Below are 20,827 nucleotides of genomic sequence, written 5' to 3'. Positions count from 1 at the left end.
ATCTACATGGGGATATATTTTGCTCAGTTCAGTCTCTTGTCCCTGATTATACATTGAAATGTCTCTGTACGGTTTGTGCTTTTTACCGCCCTGGTATACATCTAAAAAGAACATCCAACAACGCGTCGGTATGTTCTTACTTATAACGTTCCTGATATCATCTTGGGCCAAATAATCAGGGTTTGAAGAGCTACGTCGGCAAGGACAGAAGATGCACGAGGGACCGACTATTCTTCTAGACTAAAAAAGGAACTGTGAAACCACCTGGGCATAGCAGCATATTAAATATAGTTGAGCTGGACATAATGCTGGTACGCCGTGGACTGCGGGCGGAATGACGTTATGCAAGGCGGAGGCTGCTCTCCGCCCGTCAAAAAAATTATGCGCGGGGCACCGAACACTTCCACTTGATTTCTCCCCCACTCATCATATCACTGCTTTCTTGTGTTTGTATTTCAAAGCATTTAATTCACGCACAACCGTCAAAATGTCGAAGCCATTTAACCCCGAGGAGGCGGAGAATCTGGAGGATGTATGACCCCGCGTCCATATCGTCCAAAGACCGAAGAATATTGATCGCTGACAATCGCAATAGATGGAGAAGCAGTTCGCCGTCAAAGGTCAGTCACGCATCGATTTACATCCCATTCGCACCCTCGAGCAAGATCATAATATTGATACGATGTCACATTGCAGCGGTTGAACATCTCATGACATACTGGGCTATTTTGGAGAAGGTCAAGGGCTCGCAGCTTCGCTTGACCAAGCAGGACGATGATATCTACGAGTCATTCATGGAGGCATTCCCCGATTTCGATCCCGCCGGAACCCTTGTCGAGGACGAGATGAAGAGCAAGGCCGGCAAGGAGAAGTGGCGCAACTGGATGATGAAGTGGGATAAGATCGAGGACTTCAACTTTGGCACCATGGTCCGCACCCGTGCGGATGCCGAGTACGACCAGGATACCACCATTTTCGGTGTGCGCATGCAGTTCTACGCTGTTGAGATCGCTAGGTAAGTGCTGATTGGAGCCGGGTTAGTCACGCATGGAAACTGATGGAGTGTTCTAGAAACCGCGCCGGTCTGAACGATTGGATTTACGAGAAGGCCCAGAAGGCCAGCTCTTGATTACAAATCGTGTCTCATTGCTGCTGTTTTTGAAATCGAGGACAATTCCACATCCGGGCTGATCTGGCCGACGGCATTTGCCTTGTGGCGCAGATGATGAATGGCCTCGAGACTGTGATACTGATTACGAAATCTCGCAGTATCACGGATTGAGGTTTATTGTTACGATAGAAGCGTGGTCATACCCCCATACATATGTGGTTCTGGTTTAGCATCGGACCATCAATCGCGACTCAAATGTAGATTGGCTGTCTGCTAGGAATTGGGCAGTCTTTTCGATATTGGGTCCGAAATATACCCTGAATAAAATGTCATTTCCATTGGTTTTTTGGTTTATCTTCTCGATCGCTATTCCAAGGTTGTCTACGGAGTATGTGGGCTGGTTTCCCGGGGCCCTCTCGAGGTCATTGCGGGTGATTGTAAACATCGCGCCTCAAACATTGAGCATGTCCACCCTCAAGCCCTAGCTTTATTTGAATATTAGAAATGATCGAAGGTCATGCATAGAAAAGCAGGACCTTTCCCGCCTCTTTCTACCGTCTTATCTATGAAACTGAGAAGGGAGACAAAACATCTATAAAAAGAAGTATGATCAAAAGTTCGTCACAAGGCCGCATAAGCAGCCGACTATTCCAAGGTTCTTGTTGGCACTCAACAGTGAAGGCTGTGGGTGACGTCTCAAGGATGAAGTTGATGAATGGTACATTCATCCCAAGTGCCTTGCAACAATGTCAGAGCATGGGTGTCTTTGTACTGCACCCCTCTTCAATGTTACCCCATTAGGGAATTTCTTAGTATTGTTCTTCTCTTGTGGATTATATTTGTGAAACAACATTCAAATAGCCCATAATGACTATTTCTTGCCGATCTGTATCCTCTTACATCTTGCCTAACTGCTATGATGCTATAGTGCGGCAAGAAAAATATCCACAAGTCATACCAAGATTTCAATGTGACATTCGAGCTTTCGTCAAAATGTTGTTCAAACGCAAGACTTCCAAACAGAATGACACCCAAAAAGAAAATATTCCCGGTGCCAATCCGGGTTGGAAATCCCTGTTCGGATTCACGACCAGAAGACACCTGCCGACTCTCATCCTCGGGTCTATCTTCGCTCTGGTTGCTAGTCTTGTCACGCCGATACTAGCAATCTTCCTTGGCAACGTGTTTGACTCTTTTACCTCTTTCGGCGCTGGTCACACTGATTCCAAAGGGCTTCATAGCCAAGTTATCACAAATTGCTTTGGGATGATTGGACTGGGAGTAGCGGGTTGGTTTTTGAACGGTGCATACTATGCTCTGTTCGTTGCATTCGGGGCAATGCAGGCCTCCGTTATTCGCAGCCAAGTGTTTCTAGAGCTTCTAAAACGCGATGTTGAGTGGTTTGAAGCCAAAAGCGAGGGTTCCGGTGCTTTGTTGTCGGGAATTCAAGCGTGAGTTTGCCACTATACTCGCTGGAATCTCATATCTAACATCGCATTGTTTCCAGGCACATCTATGAAATGCAGATGGCGACATCGCAGCCACTCGGACTTGTACTGCAATACTCGTGCCGTTCACTGGCTTCACTAGGGCTAGGCTTCTACACATCATGGAGCCTCTCTCTAGTAACTCTTGCAGGCATTCCCATATTCTCGGCAATTATCGGATTCCATTCCTCTAAAATGAAATTGAGCATTACAGCACAGCAGGCTGAGCTTACCGAAGCTTCTAAGATTGCCAACAATGCTATCACCAATATCGATACGGTCAAATGCCTCAATGGGCAGGCCTTCGAGCACCGGAACTTTGCTGAACGCATTGAGAGATCTGCCACACACTACCTCCGACAAGCTCGACTGAATTCTCTGCAAATCGCTATCATCCGGTGGATGATGTTCGGGATGTTTGTTCAGGGCTTTTGGTATGGAAGCTCGCTTGCACGCGCCGGAAAACTCACATCTGGAGAAGTTCTGAGAACCTTCTGGGCCTGCTTGACCGCAGCTCAGTCCATGGAGCAGGTGTTGCCGCAGATGATCGTGATGGAAAAAGGAAAGGTCGCTGGTGTCGCCTTGAAATCGATAATACAAAGCGGAAGAGAAGACAAAATTGTTAGCGAGGTAAAGGGAACTCGGTATCCAGAACATTGTGAAGGTGATATTGAGGTCAAAAACGTAAGTATGAATGGTTCTTTTCGTTTTATCCGGACGCTAACGAACACCCATGCAGGTATCATTTTCATATCCTAGCCAGCCTGACCAATGTGTGCTCAAGCCGTCGAGCTTTTTCTTCCCCGCTGGGGAAACGACGTTCGTTATAGGCAAAAGCGGCTCTGGTAAAAGTACCCTCAGCCAACTGCTGATGCGGTTCTACCTACCAACCTCAGGCGAAATCTTGATTGACGGCAATCCAATGCAAGAACTCGACATCAACTGGATCCGTAACAACATCACTCTGTTGGAGCAAAAGAGTGTTCTCTTCAATGAGTCTGTGCTCACAAACATCGCCTTTGGTCGCCAGGACCACGCAGCCGTCACTAAGCAAGATGTCAAAGATCCCATCGAGCTGGCCATGCTTGAGAACACAATCGATGGTCTTCCCCAAGGAATCAACACTTGCGTTGGCCCGGGTGGAAGCTTTTTGAGCGGCGGCCAAAGGCAGCGAGTCGCTATTGCCAGAGCGAAATTACGTGACACTCCAATCCTGATCCTGGATGAACCCACCAGCGCTCTGGATCACACTAACCGAATCGCAGTGATGAAAGCAATCCGTGAGTGGCGGAAAGGAAAGACTACTATCATCATCACCCACGACATGTCACAAATCATGGAACAGGATTTCCTGTACATCCTCGAGCAGGGTTCGATTGTGAAATCCGGCTACAGATATGCCGTCGAGGTCAGTCCGGGGAGCGAAAAATACTTCCATACGAAAATCAACGGTCATCTGGAGGCCAAGTCCCAGAACAAGAGGGCTCTGGATGATATGGACATTCCATGGGAGACCTCATCATCGGAGAGCTTAGACACCTTAAGACCCCCAACAGCTTTCCTCGGACATCGTCGGTCCCGAACATCCTGGGCTCAGGGCCACATCCCCTCAAGTTTTCGCTCCGGCTCACTGGACTTAATGACGGGAAGGAATTCGGAATATGTAGTCAGAACTAGGGATTTCCCAGGGTCGCCTTTACGTCTTTCTTTCATGACAGAAGGACCTAGTCCTCAACGGGACTCGAAACAAACAACTATTCAAATTCCCCTGGAAGAAGTCGAAATGATTCACATTGCTGATCAGGGCTTTAAATCGGATCCATGGCCCAATGAACATACCACGAAGGATCTATCAGAAACGAAGCGTAGCCGGAGCTCACATGGCCACCGCAAGAAATCGAAAGAGCAGCAGCTGCCGAAAGAACGAATGACTCCGCTTTCTCAAATCATGGGCACCATTCTATCGACTTTGACGATCAGACAGCGAATCATCCTCTTCCTGGGATTCGCCGCAGCACTAGCCCATGCAACCGCAACCCCGATATTCTCATATTGTCTGTCGCAACTGTTTGGAACATTCTATCCTGGAGCCAACAGTGAACACCTGACAATGACATGGTCCCTTGCTGTACTAGGGGTGTCTCTCGGAGATGGCCTTGCGTCCTTTTTCATGCATTACTTCCTAGAACTCTGCGGTGAGGCTTGGATGGATTCCTTTAGGAAGAACGCCTTTGAACGAATTCTCGATCAACCACGGGCCTGGTTTGAGAAGGATGGTAACGGATCTCTCAGACTCACATCGTCTCTCGATCAAAATGGAGAAGACATGCGAAACCTGCTAGGCCGTTTCGCTGGGTTTGTGCTTGTTGCTGCAGCAATCACTGTCATGGCAATTATCTGGAGCTTGTTTGTTTGCTGGAAGTTGACACTCGTTGCTCTTTCCTGTGGGCCTGTCATTTATATCATCACTCGAGGCTTCGAGGGAACAAATGGATTATGGGAGAGACGATGCAACGATGCGAACAATATCGCCGCCGATGTCTTCACTGAGACCTTTTCGGAGATCCGTACTGTGAGAACATTGACATTAGAAGGTCACTTCCATCGCAAACAAGCCAATGCAATCGCGCGCTGCTTGTTGCTGGGGTTGAAACGTGCCATCTATACAGGCATGCTTTTCGGTATGGTAGAATCGACAGTCATATTTTCTAGCGGTAAGTTCGCTGATCTTTGACTTGCTTGATATTGTTCTGACTCTCCAAAACAGCCTTGATCTTCTATTATGGAGCGGTTCTTGCGGCATCTCACGAGTTCAACGTGAACGATGTGATGATGGTATTCTCGATACTACTATTCAGCATTGGATACGCTGCTCAGCTTCTCTCATGGAGTTAGTAGGCCCCGAACCACTTCGAAATACACCACTGACCCCTTTATAGTTCCCCAAATTAACACCTCCCGCGAGATAGCGACGCAGCTCATTCGCCTTGCAAAACTTCCACACGATGGATCCCACGAGCACCTCGGCGGTTTGACGGTTTCAAAGCTCACCCCAATCAAGCTCACCAATGTGAATTTCCGATATCCCTCTCGGCCAAACACAACAGTGTTGCAGAATGTCTCGATTTCCATCCCACCCAACTCCTGTACTGCGCTGGTAGGACGATCCGGGTCGGGGAAATCCACAATCGCGTCACTCCTATTATCGCTTTACGAAGCTCCAGCCTCCGAAACTGGACAGCCCACAGTTACACTCGGCGGCGCAGATATCCTTCGGCTGCATATTCCTACCCTCCGCTCGCAGATCTCCATCGTATCGCAACAACCAACTATTTTCCCCGGCACTATCCATGAAAATATCAGTTACGGGCTAGATCAGTACTCGCCTCTAGCTTCATCTCATAGTGTCCGAACTGCCGCCCAGGGAGCAGGGATTGATGATTTTATCTCCTCTCTCCCTCGTGGGTACAATACTGTGATCGGAGATGGCGGAGTTGGTCTTTCCGGTGGCCAGAAACAGCGTGTGGTCATTGCACGGGCTCTTTTGCGTCAACCTCAAATCCTGATTCTCGATGAAGCCACGTCCAGCTTGGATCCAGAGGGTGCGGAGATCGTGCGGCAGACAGTGCAGCAGTTGGTGGCCGTGCGCCAGGGGCTTACTGTCATTATTATCACGCACTCGAAGGAAATGATTGAGATCGCGAATCATGTCGTTGTTCTTGACCAGGGAGCCGTCGTAGAGGACGGACCGTATCAGGCTCTGGCAAGAATGAATGGTGGCAAGTTGCACGCCTTGCTCTGTGATCCTGAGGAAGTCGGTGGTTAGATTGTTTCCAAGGTTCATTTGATCATTAGTCTGGATATGTACATTTCCGATTTCCTTTCGCTAGTTCCTGTACCTATTGGTCAATATCATTGCAATTTGCGTCATCGTTGTTACCAATCAATATGCCCAAGTAAATATCCCCAACACCACGTAAAGATTGTACTCCTATTAAAACCCGATAGTGTAAAAGTGTAATGGAGAATACCGATGTGGATAATATATTAGTTCAGACGGAAGAAGAAAAAGCGGTAAAATTAAATCGACCAAAGCGAAGTCCCGCATGGGAGGTTTCATACCCCCTACAACATCTCAGCCTTACAAGCTTATATTGTACAGACCAAGCGCCCGCATCCAATTCACATAGCTTCCACATCTCCCGGAGTGACAATGTCAAAGCCAACTCTGATTTTCGCGGCGGGCGCATGGTACCCGCCCACCATCTTCGACCCAATCATCAAGCAACTCGCCGACTATACCTGCCACAGTATCGCATTTCCCTCCATTCAACAAGCCAGCTCAGTCGTCGACCTTCAACCAGATATCGAAGCCGTGAGATCTATCACTCAACAGGAGGCAGATGCTGGCCATGACATCGTCATCATCGCGCACAGTTGGGCCGGATTACCAGTGAGCAGCGCGTTGGATGGACTAAGCAAGTCCGAGCGTGAAGCAGCCGACCAAAAGGGCGGTGTCGTGAAACTCATCTTCATTGCCGCTTTCCTACCTAGCATTGGCGAGGGTTTGATCGGCGCGTTTGGTGGGATAGCCCCGCCGTGGTATGTGCGCGATGTAAGTTGTCCGTCAGATTTCTATTTGCAACTTGCAAATTATCTATGTGACCACTGACATTTATTACAGGAAGAAAATGGAACCGTGACTGCTAGCGATGCGCTCGTGTTGTTTTTCCATGATGTTCCCAATGGCGCGGAGTGGGTTAAACTTCTCAAGCCACATTCTTGGGCGACTCAGAATGCCCCCGCTACCGGTGCAGCGTACATGAGCATTCCATCTGCGTATCTTTTAACTGAGGACGATCGCGCAACTCCGTTGCCGGTTCAGCAGGTGCTGGCGGAGCGGGCTCGACGGAAGGGGGCGCAGATTGAAACCGAGAAAATCAAGACAGGACACACGCCTTGGTTGGCTATGCCGGGTCAGGTGGTTGATTACATCAAGAAGCATGCTAGGGAATCGTCAGAGGGAACTGGCTCTTCTTTACAATGATGCAGGTCGTCATTCAATTCGCAGACACCTTGCTCTCTTATTTAGTGCAAGGGATAAGAATATAGAAACACAAAATCACATTGACCTATTTCTAACAATCTGAAAGAGAGAAGACCGACCGAAAATGACGTATATACAGTAGCATTTACAATATACGACAACATGACCAAATACCACCGAGACAAACCTATGTTTCTCAGGTGTTGCTCTTCCTGTGCGACAGCTTATCCACAAAGCTCCTCAGCTCATGGAAGTGGCTCGGCTTCTTTGCATTCTCCACGGGCTGCTGGACAGGCGTAGCATCTTCCTCAATGGCAGACTGCTTAGCAGAGTTACTAGAACCGCCGCCAATGGTGACCGTCAAGAGCTTTGGATTACCATCAAAAACACTGCCAGACTGATCAGGGCCATTGTTAGGCGCAACATCATCATAGGGGAATGCATAGCCCCGAGTATCAATGTTCACAGAGTGACAGATGCGCGAGTAATGGTTCGTGACAGAGTTCTTGTAGTAGTTTGAGACCTTCTCCCCGTTCGGCTGGCTACCATTTATCAACAAGGTTGAGCGGTTGAACGCAGCCGCGAGACGAGCTGTAATGGCGTCTTTGGTGCCATTCCCAGAAACAGCAAAGGACCCAGAGCTGTTGCTGAAGATGTCTCCAGTAGACGGCTTGGTGTAACTAATACCTGGAACTGAGAAGTACAAGATATCGGAAGCAACTTTGGCAGTAACATCACCGGCGGCAGCCTGCGTATTGACTGTCAAGGTATTGTTGGTACTATTTGCGTAGTAAGACCAGACTTGATTCACATAGCCCTCGTAGTAACCATTGAACAAAGAATTGTTGAGGGTTCTTCCCGTGTTTGGAGAAACGGCCCGCAAGTTGACCCCGTTGTGCTGGATTATGAGCTTATCCCAGCCAGCTTTATCCTTGTTGTTCTGCTCTCTGAGAGCATTGCAAACTAGATCGAGACCATTGGCTGGCAGACCCTTGACGGTCTGGGTTGCACCAGCTCCGTTGGTTAGGGTCATGGCGATGGGCATCGACACGAAGTCGACGTAGCTAAGATTGGCATAAAGCTGGTAGTTATTCCAGGTGAATTCGCAAAAGGACCACACCAGATTATAGTTAGCGTCCGACGGGTTGGATACCGAAGGCTCAACAAGGGCAGGTCCGGGGTTCAGATAGAATGTCAATTTTCTGTCTCGTGCGAACCACAATCGTGCTCCTGCAAGGTGCGGAATAGTGATGGTGGTGGTACTTCCGGATGCACCCAGCGGAATCGCACAATCCGCGCTCAGGTTGGTCCCAGTAGACGATGGTGAGGTCGGGTAGTAGGGTGTCTTGCCATCAGATCGCAAGAGGAAAAGGGCATTGTTGTTATCAAGCGCCTGGCCTGTAATGTAGGCGTAGACCGTGTTAGAACCGGTGTTGTTCTTCAAAGCAAAGTTTAATGTTGCCATTTTGTGCGATATCAGTGCTTTGAGGTGTTTGGAGAAGAATTCAGGTGGACTGAGGTCTTGAAATGATTGGTGCAGAAGCCCAATGAGAAAGCCGTATCAAGATCCACAAGGCTGCGGATGAGGGGTTTGAAGTTGTTGCCGACATTTTAGTTTGCAATGGGGCCATAATATATACTATCGCTCGACGTACTTTGATGAGTTCGTGCTAAACTCATGGCATCAGGTAGGGCAGGGTGACCAGGACCCTGTGATGCAACGTGGCGATGACCTCAAGTTCCGAGGAGAGGGTGGCTTCGACCCCATTGGAGCGGCTACCTAATTTGTCGATCATAGTTGAGAACAGGCTGCGCGTCAATATCAACAACAGTATACACCAATGTCGATCTAAGCCACCGCGGGACGGCACGATCATGCCGGGTCTCCAGGTGATCCAATTCCCACATGTTCATCTTGGCCACTTTATGCGGGGAACAACTTCCAGCTAAAGATTATGTGAAAACTCGTCAATTTGGCGAATCGAAAGGCCGACCGAATACTTGGCCTTCAAGGCAACCAACTTACGGTATCCTGGAGAACTCAGTTCTATCAAGGGGGACGCGTTCACCTTGGAAAGTTGGCCATTGGGTCAGCATCAGGTCATCCACGTCTTTATTCTATTGGCTAATATAACCATTTGATATTCCTCTACCGCCACGAGACGACCATTAAGATTTTGAATTTCAAAAAGTACGCTATTCTTGAATTGCTTTTCCGAAAAGTAGATCATATGACGACGTTAATAGTGGGTTTTCCAGCACCTGGGTTCTGAGGCTGAAAACCCTCTTAATGCACCACAGACAAATGCCTAGAACTTTGAATATTGTTGCATAGAATGCTTTAGTTTGATAGATTTAATGGGTTCAGGTTTTTGTACATGGTCCCTCACTAGAGGAAAGGAATGTTATCACGCGGCGATAGAACATTGAAAACAGCATTTGAGCATAAGATGATCAGATGCTAGCATATCCCCTCTATCCTCTCTTGGTCTAGTAAAACGTCTGATTTCCTAATGACTTTCAAGTTTTCTCGAGATACTAGGAGGAGGGCTAAGAATTTTAAAATGTTGCTGGCTTGCACAAAACCAATATGTTCATTATATGTTCATTCTAGAGACACATATCTTGCAAGGCTGTAGATTCTTTAGACAATGTACCAAACATACAATAGAACATGGTTTTCGACGACTTTTATGAAGCTCTCAGTAGTATTAGGCTTACCTTCCTTAGAACTCCTACAGCATTTGTATATATCCAAGCAGCTCAACTTGAGATATAATAAAGATCTAATATACCAAAATTCATTTTCAGATTCACTCACATGTCATAGTCTAGCAATATCCAAAAACTGCAAATGAGAGGAAACATCATCCACGTGTTTTATCTCACGCCTTCGCATCTCGAACAAAACCATCCGATGAACGTTAAATTGCCCGGGTAAGGCGCGGCACATTCTTTAGTAAACTCACATGTAGAGTTCAATCTTGATATTTTTGAATAAAGATTTAAACACTGGCAGGAAGTGTCTTCCCAGTGGAGTTTCAAGTGTGTCTAGAACCTTTGCCAAGATTTTTAAGTGGCGGTCTATCAAAGTTGGTGTCTGTACGACAATGCTCAAGGGTCAAGTCAGGATCACTCAATTCGATTTGATCGTAATTGCACTGATACTTTAGTTTACTAAAAACTATGGCTGGCAGTCCCGACTACGATAGTGACATATCGTCACCAACAGTAATAAGAAAATTTGCACTTTGTTCGGTTTAGCGGGCCCACAGTAGACATGGTGATCAACTCTACTAGAACGACATGACGAGTATACTATGCAGGCCTGTAGCATATATGGATCGCCTTATATTTTGTAGTAATAGCTTGAATACCAGTTGACGAGGAGTCGTCAGCATCAACATTGGCAGGGGGGCATGGGACAGGAACATACTTTAGGCGTGACAGTGAGAGACTTTCTCAGCCCGGGTGATCAGCAATTTATCTAGCGGGGGCTCAGTCATGCCTAGGAGACATCATATGTCTATATAATTCTGGTTAACCCTAAGCCATAAACAAAGTCGACTTTGAACTGGATATTAACATTCCGCAGATACGGCAAGGTATGGGAGAGCAAATGATAAAGCAAAGCCGAATCTCAATTTGGAACAGAGGCAAAGGTAGACGGGGAGCGAGGGCCAGTCTAACAATCGTGTTGTCGGCATCTTAGGATTCATTGTCTTGTCTCAAATAGTTGTGTTAGATCTAATTATGAGATGGCTGAGAATAAGACATGTCATTCATTTATTAGAGAGATTTCTCCGGGCATCTCCATAAGATATAATATAGGATAATGGCCACTTCCCAAAGACTGTACAGAACTGCCACTTTGGGTTAGGGAAAGACTTGAGCCTCTGGGGAAAAGATTGGCCAAGTTTCTGACGTCGCTGTCAGCCCATGTGCCATTTACTGCACCTCACCAGCCACTATAAGCACCGACTACATCCATTCAAGAATCTCGAGGAAAATATGATAGCACTCTAATTAGTTTCGAGCAGCTCTGCCAGTTGAAGCATTAGAATGTTCCCGGGCGATGTCGTTCCACTATTGGTCTATGCTAATATACTTGCTACGAGACAATGCCTTCTCATACTTTCAGTACCATGTCATGCATGATCTGGACTAAGCGACACAATTCAAATTGAGGACACGATTAAAGCACCATGATCATTCGCTCGACACGGGTTACCATAACCCCTTCGTGTGGCACGGATCCCAACGGATATTGGCCGCGACGGCACAAAGCCGAGCAGCAAGACGGCACACTTGAAGGGGAATCCGTTATCGTATCAATATTTCCGAGAAGTACCGAGACATGCTGGTGGAGACAGATTATCGAAGAAATCTGATCGCCATTGAGTTAGGCCTGTACGGAGTACTCCGTGTGTTGTAGAGAAGGGGGTGTTTCAAATGGCAAGGAGGGCTGAACGCAGTGTTTCAACAAAACTACGGAGTACTCTAATTTACATCTCACGATTTGGGAGATTAACGAGATTGTTTTTTTTTCCATGATGACACCATCACCAGCCCTAATAAGCCCTAACGGTGGGAGCTTGACGGATTCGCGATTTGAATATTCCAGATGTCTCAGCACGATCTCATACCGGTTGGTCCCGAACGCAAGGGCGTATCTATTTTCGTATAACTCGTCTAACGATCTTCCCTTGCTGCAAAGGGACTCGTGCAGTTTATCTCCCACGATCGAAATTCAATAATGAAATCAATAATGAAGGGAATATGTTGTAAGAAGATTTGAGATTTGAGATTTGAGATTTAAGATGAGTAAAGGGTTCAGCCCCCGGAGGCGAAACGGGCAGGGATCGGAGAGTGATCGCTGTGGAAACCATTTTCAAACAAGGATAGTGAGAATGAAATGATTGGTAGACAATTGCAGATAGTCAGATTATTACAGTCAAGATCGACAATTCTTCTAGTAAATTGAATACTCCGTTAAGTAAATTAGAAACAAGAAACAAGAAACCCAGCCTCCACCCGGCCACGCCAGCGTTTCAATGCTTGGCGTGTATAATAATAGCCACCTCTAGTGAACGGTTCTGTTCAAGGCTGACGCGCTTTGTCTTTTTTCTCATTCTTCGACTCCTTTGAAATCCGGGGATTTTATTCCATGCCTTCCATTAAGGATTTCTAGGCCGAGTTGCCTGTCCAACATCATGTACATTCCACAAAAACGTCAAAATGGCCAAACGAATAAGAACAACATATTCATTATCGTATGTGATTTCCGATCCTTCCGACAGCCCCTATGTTGACCTCGTATCTAGTGTGCCGTGAGCATCATATTTGCTGTCGCACTCTGTGTGGGCATCTTCTTCCTCCTTCGCTATCTACGACAACGTCACTTCGAACCGAAATACCTGCCGGGGCAATTTTTCAAGCGAAAATGGAAGAAATGGAGCCCAGGGAGTACATCATACGGTCAGGTCCCGAATCAAACGGGTGGCCAAGATACCTCGTATCGTGGAGCTGGCACAGCACCAGAAATGCAGGCCACTAATGGCGTCCGCCGCGATACCTCGATCCGTTCGATTATGACCCTACCCCCTTATTCTCAAAGTCCAAAGCCGACCGAGCAAGTCATCGCCCGAGAGGGTGAACGCGGTGGGATGGATATGGTCGTGGAATACCCCGAAACTGCGGAAGAACAGGAAACTCGCCGTGAAGAACAGATGGACTCGATGTACCAGATTCGCCTGCAGCGCCGTCAGGAACTAGCCGATCGTGAGGCACGACGTCGGGAGCGACGAGAAGCCCGGGCGCGTGGGGATTCCGCTCGTCTTGAACAGTTGAATGCGGAACGTCGCCGCGCAGGAACCAACAGTGCAGTCAGCGCAAGCGCGATCCTCGCCGAACATCAGGCGAGAGAGCGGGACCGACGGATCTCTAGTGTTAGCTATGCTGAACTTGGGCGTGTTCGCCACGATGGATCACGGCTTCGAGCCGACTCGCACAATTCTGACAACCACGATTCGGATAGCCGACCGCTGTTGCAAGGTGACGCTGTTAGCTCCACCGCGCAATCGTTCGAGCCATCCAGCGTCGACTCTCGAGGCCAGTCTGGTGCTTCCTCGTTTATGAGCGAATCGCATAATTCAACTGAGCTTGAACGACTAACTCTGGCTCCGACCACGACACAAGGCTCAAGTCGACCATTATCACAAACCGACGACGGAGATTTGGGGATGCTCAACATTCCTCCACCCCCCGACTATGAGTACCTGGACTGGGGTGATGCCCCTGCGTATCAAAGTCCTGTTACAGAACAGAATGAACAAGCGCGGCAGCTCCCACCCATCGACCGTTTGCCTTCGATCCACGTCAATTTGCCCAGTCCCATGACTGTGTCTCCTGTTACCCCGACTCAATCTCAATTCCAGAGTATCAACATCGATGGACCTCCAACGCCGACAGAGCGGTCACCGGGAATCCGAATGGTTTCAGCGGGATCAACAACGTCAACAACGTCAACAACGTCAACAACTACCACCCGGGGTCCACCACCCATACTGCCCGATTCGACCACCACTCCTGAAAGCAGCCATTGAGTGAACTCTGCTAGGAAATACTTATAATATACCGCTCGGCACGCGCACGATTCACGACCTGTATTAGCATTAGTCTCGGGGGATCTAGTCCTTTTTTGGTTCACTTGTTTGATTTCGTCCTTTTTTTCCCCAGCGACCTTTTCTTTTTATCTTATTTACTCGGCTAGCAAGGCGTTTTGAGTTTAGGTGGCTAGCAAAGAACATTGTTCTATAAAGCTTTGCAGGGTCCTTGCTATCAATGTATCTACAACCTATATATGTGAGCAATGGAGATCAATAATGCACTTGACTTATATTTCCCAGTTCCTAGGCGTGTACAATCCACCAAGCCTTTCCAGCCCTTGTTAAATACCCATACACGCATTCATATTGAGATTTGCTTAGATCTAGAAGGCTGGGTCGTATTTGATGAATTTAAGGCACTACTTATGCACATATATGCTGTAATGCTGATGGCCCCCTGTTACTGCCCCCGCAGTAAAGGAATCCATCAACCTCAAAATGCAAATTGTGTACAGAGTAATAGCATCATACAAATGAAGAGAAGAGAGTGATAAGATAACTTGCTATACAGGTGCGGATTTCCACTCACAGCCATGTTTGGTTCACTGGACGACCAACACGAGAATGGCGGTATAAGTTGAAGCAACGTAAGTATGAATCTGTTCCACACGCAAGCCCGCGCTTTCTGCAAGTGCCTCCCACTGCTTCTTGGTCCGCTCTTTACCAGCAAAGGTCATCATGGCAAGATCGGCCAAGGCCGATTGCCAGTTGGCGCCAGTATCTGGCAGGATGGCATCATCGATCAAGACCCGCGAGTTGGGGCTCATGGCACCGCGAATATTGCGGAGGATCATTGCAGCTTTGTCGTCGGGCCAATCATGCATGATTCTGCGGAGATAGTAGAAGTTGGCGCCTTCATTAATGGAAGAGTTAGATTTTGATAAGATCTTGTATTCAATGAATAGTTGGAGACAAACCAATGATAGGCTGCGGTTGGAAAAAGTCATAGGCCTCAGCCTTTACGCCATCAATAGGAGCGAGATCCTTCACTGCCTCTGGCAAGTCCTGGAGAACAAGGTAACCTAGGAGATTGGGATACTTCTTTCCAAGCTCGATACATTGGTGACCATGGCCGCCACCAACGTCGACGAAGAAGGGTTTCTCTGAACCCTGTGGGGTAGATGAAACCTTGGATGGAATCTTACGGGCTTCATCGTTGAAAAGATCAAACCCCTCGGTCCATTCTGATCCTTGAAGTGCAGTCATGATCTTTTGCAGGTTTTCAAAGTGCTTTGGTTGCTGGACAAGCCACTCGAATGATGTGAGTTTGGTGTTGTGGGCTTTCTGGAACGGGGTGTTGGTATTGACAGTGACATCTTTATAGTTGTTTTCAGCGAAAAAATCAGGCATCGCTTGCATAACAGGTCCAATCGTGTCGTATCTAAGGTTGTATCAAGGACTATAGGTAAGCAGGGATGTTTACCAGGGGGACGAGACTATATAGGTTACCCGTGGTATATCATGGCCTCACCCTTAGGGTCAGCCAAAACATGAGTGATGCCGTTTGCCGTGTACTCATTGACTCCAGTCTCCTTGATCATGTCCACTGCAGCTAGGTAACGAAGAATTCTTTCTGGATAGAACAATTGTGTCAGAATTTGAAGTAGATACGACCGCCTTAGAGGTCATTACCTAGGAATGGAGGAGAAGCGCCAGTCAGATCTGCAATTTGTGTGACATTCAAGGATTGATTAGTTCCTGCGAGAGAGCGAAGGAGTCCCAGATCTGCACTGATTCGGAGTATTGCACTCGTTAGTCCCTACAACTGTCAGCACTTTAGCTAACCCCGGGTTGTAGTATGTGACCACCAACCGGTACTGCAAGCTCTAGGAAGGTATCTTGTGGAGATTGAAGTTCAACTTTCACTCGTTTGAGTGACTGAATGATGTTCAACCGACCGGCTTCATCGGTGTTTTGAGCGATGGCTTTGATCTGAGCAATGATGGAGTCCATATTGGCACAAATGACATACGATGATTCTTGGGTTAAATAAGGTAGTGAAGAAGAAAGATAAACAGATGGATTACTACGAATCTCATATCAAAAAGAGGTTCTTATATACCTTGGGTGTCATTTAATCTCACATACGTCGCATGGTAGAAATCCAAAATCCACGGAGGCCGCGGAACTTCCGCGGATTCGCCGGCCATTGATTGGTCAATCTCATCAACGATATCTCGCCCCCATTTCACCGCCGTGAGCTGATGGAGTTGGAACAAACACTGCCTCAAATAATACCCAGGGGCGAAAATGCATCGAATCGAGAAAGAGCGTGTTAGATCTTCGCGCTCCCGGCCTGTATCTTGCCACTTTTGTCGGTCGAGGAAGCTGAAGTGTAATCGGCAATTCCCTTGCTCGAACTGCACTAGTCGGGACAAGACTTGTCAGCTATATCCTACTACAACACTGCCTGTCAGTCCTAGGTATCAGGCCGACCAATTGCCCAGCAATGACCATACAAATTTACTGGCCCGCTTACAGAGGCTGGAAGACATAGTGATCACAAATGGACCAGCGTCTAGTCCCCTGGGACAAGATGTTACCCAGGCTTCTCCTCCTGCCCCAATGTCAAACCAACAATATGTGGTTCAGGGAGAACAGTCATCTGCAGCGGCTGCGACATGGCTAGAAGGTGAGATCACATCGTCAGGCTCACTGGTAAGCCCACCTTGATAGAACCAAATTATGGGAACCAGACCGTTGACAAGAATGTACAGGGTAATTTTTTGAAGTATGAAATTGAATTCAGAACTTGCCCCATTCGTAATGCTGTGGGGTCTGAACCAACGGCATATCAAGCCCAGCCCACGAAAAGATGTATCTGGCTACCTCTCCACGACGAATCGAAAATAATAGTGGAAAAGTACATCACAGAAATCACATTCCTCCATCATGTGGTTCACATTCCCTCATTACGTACCATGGTAGATGAACTCTATTGTGACCTGAGAGAAAGCAAGCCGGTCAAGGTTGGGTACGTTTCATTGCTCCTCAGCATTCTCGCCAGAACCACGCCCTTCTGGACTGAACACGACATGTGCAACCCCATATTTTTGACTGCCGAAGAAGCAGTTGCGCAGTCTACACATTGGATGAGACTTGCTATTGAAGTGGTCGATTACTCGCGTTACAAACACCTCGAGTCAATACAGGATATCCAAGCGATGATCATTATGGTATTTGTGACAGCCAGGATCGTGGGAATTACATCACAAGCCCGACATATGATTTCTACTGCCATTTCATGTGCAAGAGAACTATCCTTACACCGGGTCGACTATCCACACAATTCCAACCTAGACATGCCTTCTCCGTCCTCCGCTAAAGCAGAGATATATAGAAGAGTATGGTGGTATCTCGTGGCTACCGATTGGTAAATCTTCCTCCTTCCCTTTCCCTTTTTATATGAATGAACTCATTCGATAACAGGCAGATGTCGCAAATATCCGGCCCACAGAAGGGCACATATTCAATTGATCCACGCCACATGATGACGAACAAACCTTGCAACGCGAATGATGAAGATATTGTAGACGGGATGGTTGGAGTTGGAAAGCCACTCAGCCACCCAACATCGATGTCGTACTATCTCCAGCGGATTCGATTGGGCGAATTTTGCCGCGAAATTGCTGATTGTGCTCCATTCGGAATGTCAGAATCAGAAGGCCCAGACTATGAGCACACGAAACAAATTGACGGCAAGATTTGCGAATTTGCTGGGAGTCTACCCTCGTTCTTTTCGTTGGCCTATAGATCGGACGAGCTGCCAAAATCCGATCCTCGGAGATCTCCCGGGATAATCATACAACGATACATAATCAATTTTCTGCTAAATGCGCAAAGATGCAGGCTTCACTTTGCTTACTTGTCACGGGCGTCTAAGGATCCTACATACGACTACTCACGGAAAGCATGCCTGGAAGCAGCTCGAATGGTAATCCAAACTGAACGCCAACTCTCGGTAGAGGTGATCCCCTTTGTGGCGGCGCGACTGAGAATTCCAGGCTTGCTACATTGCGTCTGCGTGGCAATCATTGTTCTCCTCATAGACTTTTGTGGGGGTGGTTATCCACAGGAAAAGGATATAACGGAAACATTGGAAGCATTTTCAATCTTAGAAAAGGCTAAAGAAGAATCTTTTCTTGCAGGAAAGCTGCTTGAAACTTTCAAGTCGGCTCTTCTCCGGCACGGTGCTTCGGGTTCAGCTGTTGAAGGAAATACAACAACGAAATCTACCACCCAAAACCTCGATGCTTCACCAGGACTTGCCTGTAAATCTCCGGCGCCTACAAACATGGTACATCCGACAGGCAGTAACATCGATGACTTCTTAATGGACCCCACTTTGCCTGCTCTGGATGACCTCTGGCAGGTATTCGATGATAATGTGGACCCAGGAACAGTGGATTGGAATAGCTTCTTCGCCGAACCGGATACTGCATTTCTGTCTATCTAGTGTCAGTGATTAAACGACCGGTCTTGGCATGGGTTTAATAGGATTTGAAATCAACGACATTATGACGCATGATATGTCAATTGATTTTATGTAAGGATTGTCGTCATTTCTACAATATACTAGTGCATTGAACCCCACTCGGATATCCAGTCATGCCCACATTAGAATCGACATAGCACGTTGAGTTAGACTTCGCAGACATACAATACTAACAGGAGGAAACGATCAGTCTAACGGCAAATAAATCCATCCCGTACGCTACAATCTATATCAAAGAATGGTCCCAATTAAATCGGTGGCTTTCTATGCATTTTAAGTCCGGTATAATGATCTTGAACTTTTGTGGCGTACCTAAATTCATGATGATATTCAACCAAATATGACTGGTTCTATCGCAGCGAGGCAGCTTTGTGATCGATCGATGGACTTATATAGGGAATAATGTTACCTGGTTCCTAAACACACTCTTTTTTTTCCCTGCACAGGGACACTGCCTCTTGTGGCAGCTCCTCCAAAAAGTTTTACCGTATCATATCATCATTTACGGAGAATATTGCACAACATATGTTATACAACATCTACGGGTACATACATGACAGTATCAGTGGGGCTCTACGGCAGGTTTTAGACGCCATCGCGCCAACCTATATAATTTGACAGAAATCTCGTGTACAGCAATGTTGAGTATAGATAGTCGACTGTGTTTGCGGCCTTATGGTGTCTTTTTTGATGTCTTTTTTGATGGTCTTTCTAGATAGCTTGTTTAGATATAAAGGCGGTAAAAAAGTCATACTTTATATAAGAGACTATACTATATATATACCTTTCTATAAACTACCTATAGTATTTAAGCCGCTCGCTCATTATAATGTTTAGAGGCGCCTCTAAGCTTAGGAAATTCGAAAGTATATACCAACTTTAGTTAAACCTCTAGCTCTATCTACGACTTTAAACTAGCATAATTATTATCTAAGCTAACCTTAAAGATAAAGAGCTAGTTACTTCTAATTTTTTAGTTTAGAGAGTATAATAAAAAATAAGGGAATTCTAGGATTTATATAGGTACGAATAGTATTATATTTAGTACCTATTTTAGAAGGCATTAATACCTTCGTACCCTGGGCTATAGGTATGGATTATTAATTTAATTTATTGCTAATTTGCTGCCTGGTCGGTTGGCGCGATGGCGTCATAAAACCTGCTGTAGGGCTCTAGAATCTCAGATTAGGGGCCTTATTGAGCGATAATTGTTTAGGTCAAATGCTCCAGCGTACACTGATCGTTGTGGACTGTTGCACACATCCAGTGCGGAGTAAACCAAGCTGTACTAAGAAGTAGATAATAGTGCAAATAGCATGACTTGGGTAATATTTCCACAATGAGAAACTATGTGTAAATGCACTATGGTTGAGCGATATAAAAAATAGTCGGATGTTGTTGTTGGCCGGGTCCAATTCGGGAGGTCCACCTCCATATTGTTCAATGATGACACCTGTGGACAGTCCGATCCAATCTCTTTGTGCGTTCTTTTGATTTTCGTCTTTCATCATACTTATGAAAGTGCTTTATGTTGTAAGTCTCTACCCGTATTTGTTACACCATCCACAGTCATTGTACAACATAGTACCAATCATCCTCTATATGTATCACAATTTTGCCTCAGCTCTATGACCACACTAAAGAATATGATGTGTGTAGCATGTACAGCATATAAGAGACACTAGTCAGAGATCCGCTATTGTCAATGACAATGGCGTCAAGCCCTATCAAATCATGTTTATATATTGTCTTATTTATTGTACTGTACAATGCACTCCATATGGTGGTAGAAGTTTGGGGTTTATAGCTATATTACATGGGCATACTAGAATCACACCCGTGGACATGGTTATTTATATTTACGATATATACTAGCTGGTAGATAAAAAAATGAAGTATTAATATCTTAACCTATATAACCTATACACTCCCAACTACCTGGTAACAACAATGGGCCCTAAAGTTGAGTGATTCGAGCCTCTCGGAGAGCTCAAATCCACAGTGATCTATGGGAAATTG

The 20,827-nt window shown here is 46.6% G+C and overlaps 7 protein-coding genes across 7 annotated transcripts; 5 read left to right on the top strand and 2 right to left on the bottom strand.

Moving 5' to 3' along the window:
• Positions 1-487: 487 nt before the first annotated feature.
• PEX2_099510 (polysaccharide biosynthesis domain-containing protein) lies at positions 488-1,129 on the top strand (the record flags this gene model as incomplete). Its single annotated transcript, XM_016747221.1, has 4 exons — positions 488-532; positions 596-620; positions 697-1,015; positions 1,072-1,129. The coding sequence occupies 4 exons, from the start codon at positions 488-490 to the stop codon at positions 1,127-1,129; spliced, it is 447 nt and encodes a 148-aa protein (XP_016601919.1).
• A 975-nt stretch (positions 1,130-2,104) lies between these two features.
• Positions 2,105-6,424, top strand: PEX2_099500 (ABC transporter ATP-binding protein; the record flags this gene model as incomplete). Its single annotated transcript, XM_016747220.1, has 5 exons — positions 2,105-2,562; positions 2,619-3,282; positions 3,338-5,312; positions 5,366-5,488; positions 5,538-6,424. The coding sequence occupies 5 exons, from the start codon at positions 2,105-2,107 to the stop codon at positions 6,422-6,424; spliced, it is 4,107 nt and encodes a 1,368-aa protein (XP_016601918.1).
• A 387-nt stretch (positions 6,425-6,811) lies between these two features.
• PEX2_099490 (uncharacterized protein) lies at positions 6,812-7,645 on the top strand (the record flags this gene model as incomplete). Its single annotated transcript, XM_016747219.1, has 2 exons — positions 6,812-7,213; positions 7,283-7,645. The coding sequence occupies 2 exons, from the start codon at positions 6,812-6,814 to the stop codon at positions 7,643-7,645; spliced, it is 765 nt and encodes a 254-aa protein (XP_016601917.1).
• Positions 7,646-7,841: 196 nt separating this feature from the next.
• On the bottom strand, positions 7,842-9,110 carry PEX2_099480 (glycoside hydrolase family 64 protein; the record flags this gene model as incomplete). The annotated part of the gene is made up of 1 exon (XM_016747218.1): positions 7,842-9,110. The coding sequence occupies one exon, from the start codon at positions 9,108-9,110 to the stop codon at positions 7,842-7,844; it is 1,269 nt and encodes a 422-aa protein (XP_016601916.1).
• Positions 9,111-12,858: 3,748 nt separating this feature from the next.
• Positions 12,859-14,250, top strand: PEX2_099470 (uncharacterized protein; the record flags this gene model as incomplete). The annotated part of the gene is made up of 2 exons (XM_016747217.1): positions 12,859-12,918; positions 12,970-14,250. The coding sequence occupies 2 exons, from the start codon at positions 12,859-12,861 to the stop codon at positions 14,248-14,250; spliced, it is 1,341 nt and encodes a 446-aa protein (XP_016601915.1).
• A 605-nt stretch (positions 14,251-14,855) lies between these two features.
• PEX2_099460 (Winged helix-turn-helix transcription repressor DNA-binding) lies at positions 14,856-16,266 on the bottom strand (the record flags this gene model as incomplete). The annotated part of the gene is made up of 5 exons (XM_016747216.1): positions 14,856-15,166; positions 15,231-15,694; positions 15,763-15,886; positions 15,946-16,072; positions 16,126-16,266. 5 exons carry the CDS (start codon positions 16,264-16,266, stop codon positions 14,856-14,858), a joined length of 1,167 nt encoding a protein of 388 aa, XP_016601914.1.
• A 1,534-nt stretch (positions 16,267-17,800) lies between these two features.
• PEX2_099450 (fungal specific transcription factor domain-containing protein) lies at positions 17,801-18,769 on the top strand (the record flags this gene model as incomplete). Its single annotated transcript, XM_016747215.1, has 1 exon — positions 17,801-18,769. One exon carries the CDS (start codon positions 17,801-17,803, stop codon positions 18,767-18,769), a length of 969 nt encoding a protein of 322 aa, XP_016601913.1.
• Between the last annotated feature and the right edge of the window lie 2,058 nt (positions 18,770-20,827).

This window comes from Penicillium expansum (genome assembly GCF_000769745.1).
Source record: "Penicillium expansum strain MD-8 chromosome Unknown contig353, whole genome shotgun sequence".
NCBI lineage: Eukaryota > Fungi > Ascomycota > Eurotiomycetes > Eurotiales > Aspergillaceae > Penicillium > Penicillium expansum.
The sequence above is the reverse complement of the archived record's forward strand: the minus strand, read 5'-3'. Positions and strand labels throughout refer to the sequence as shown.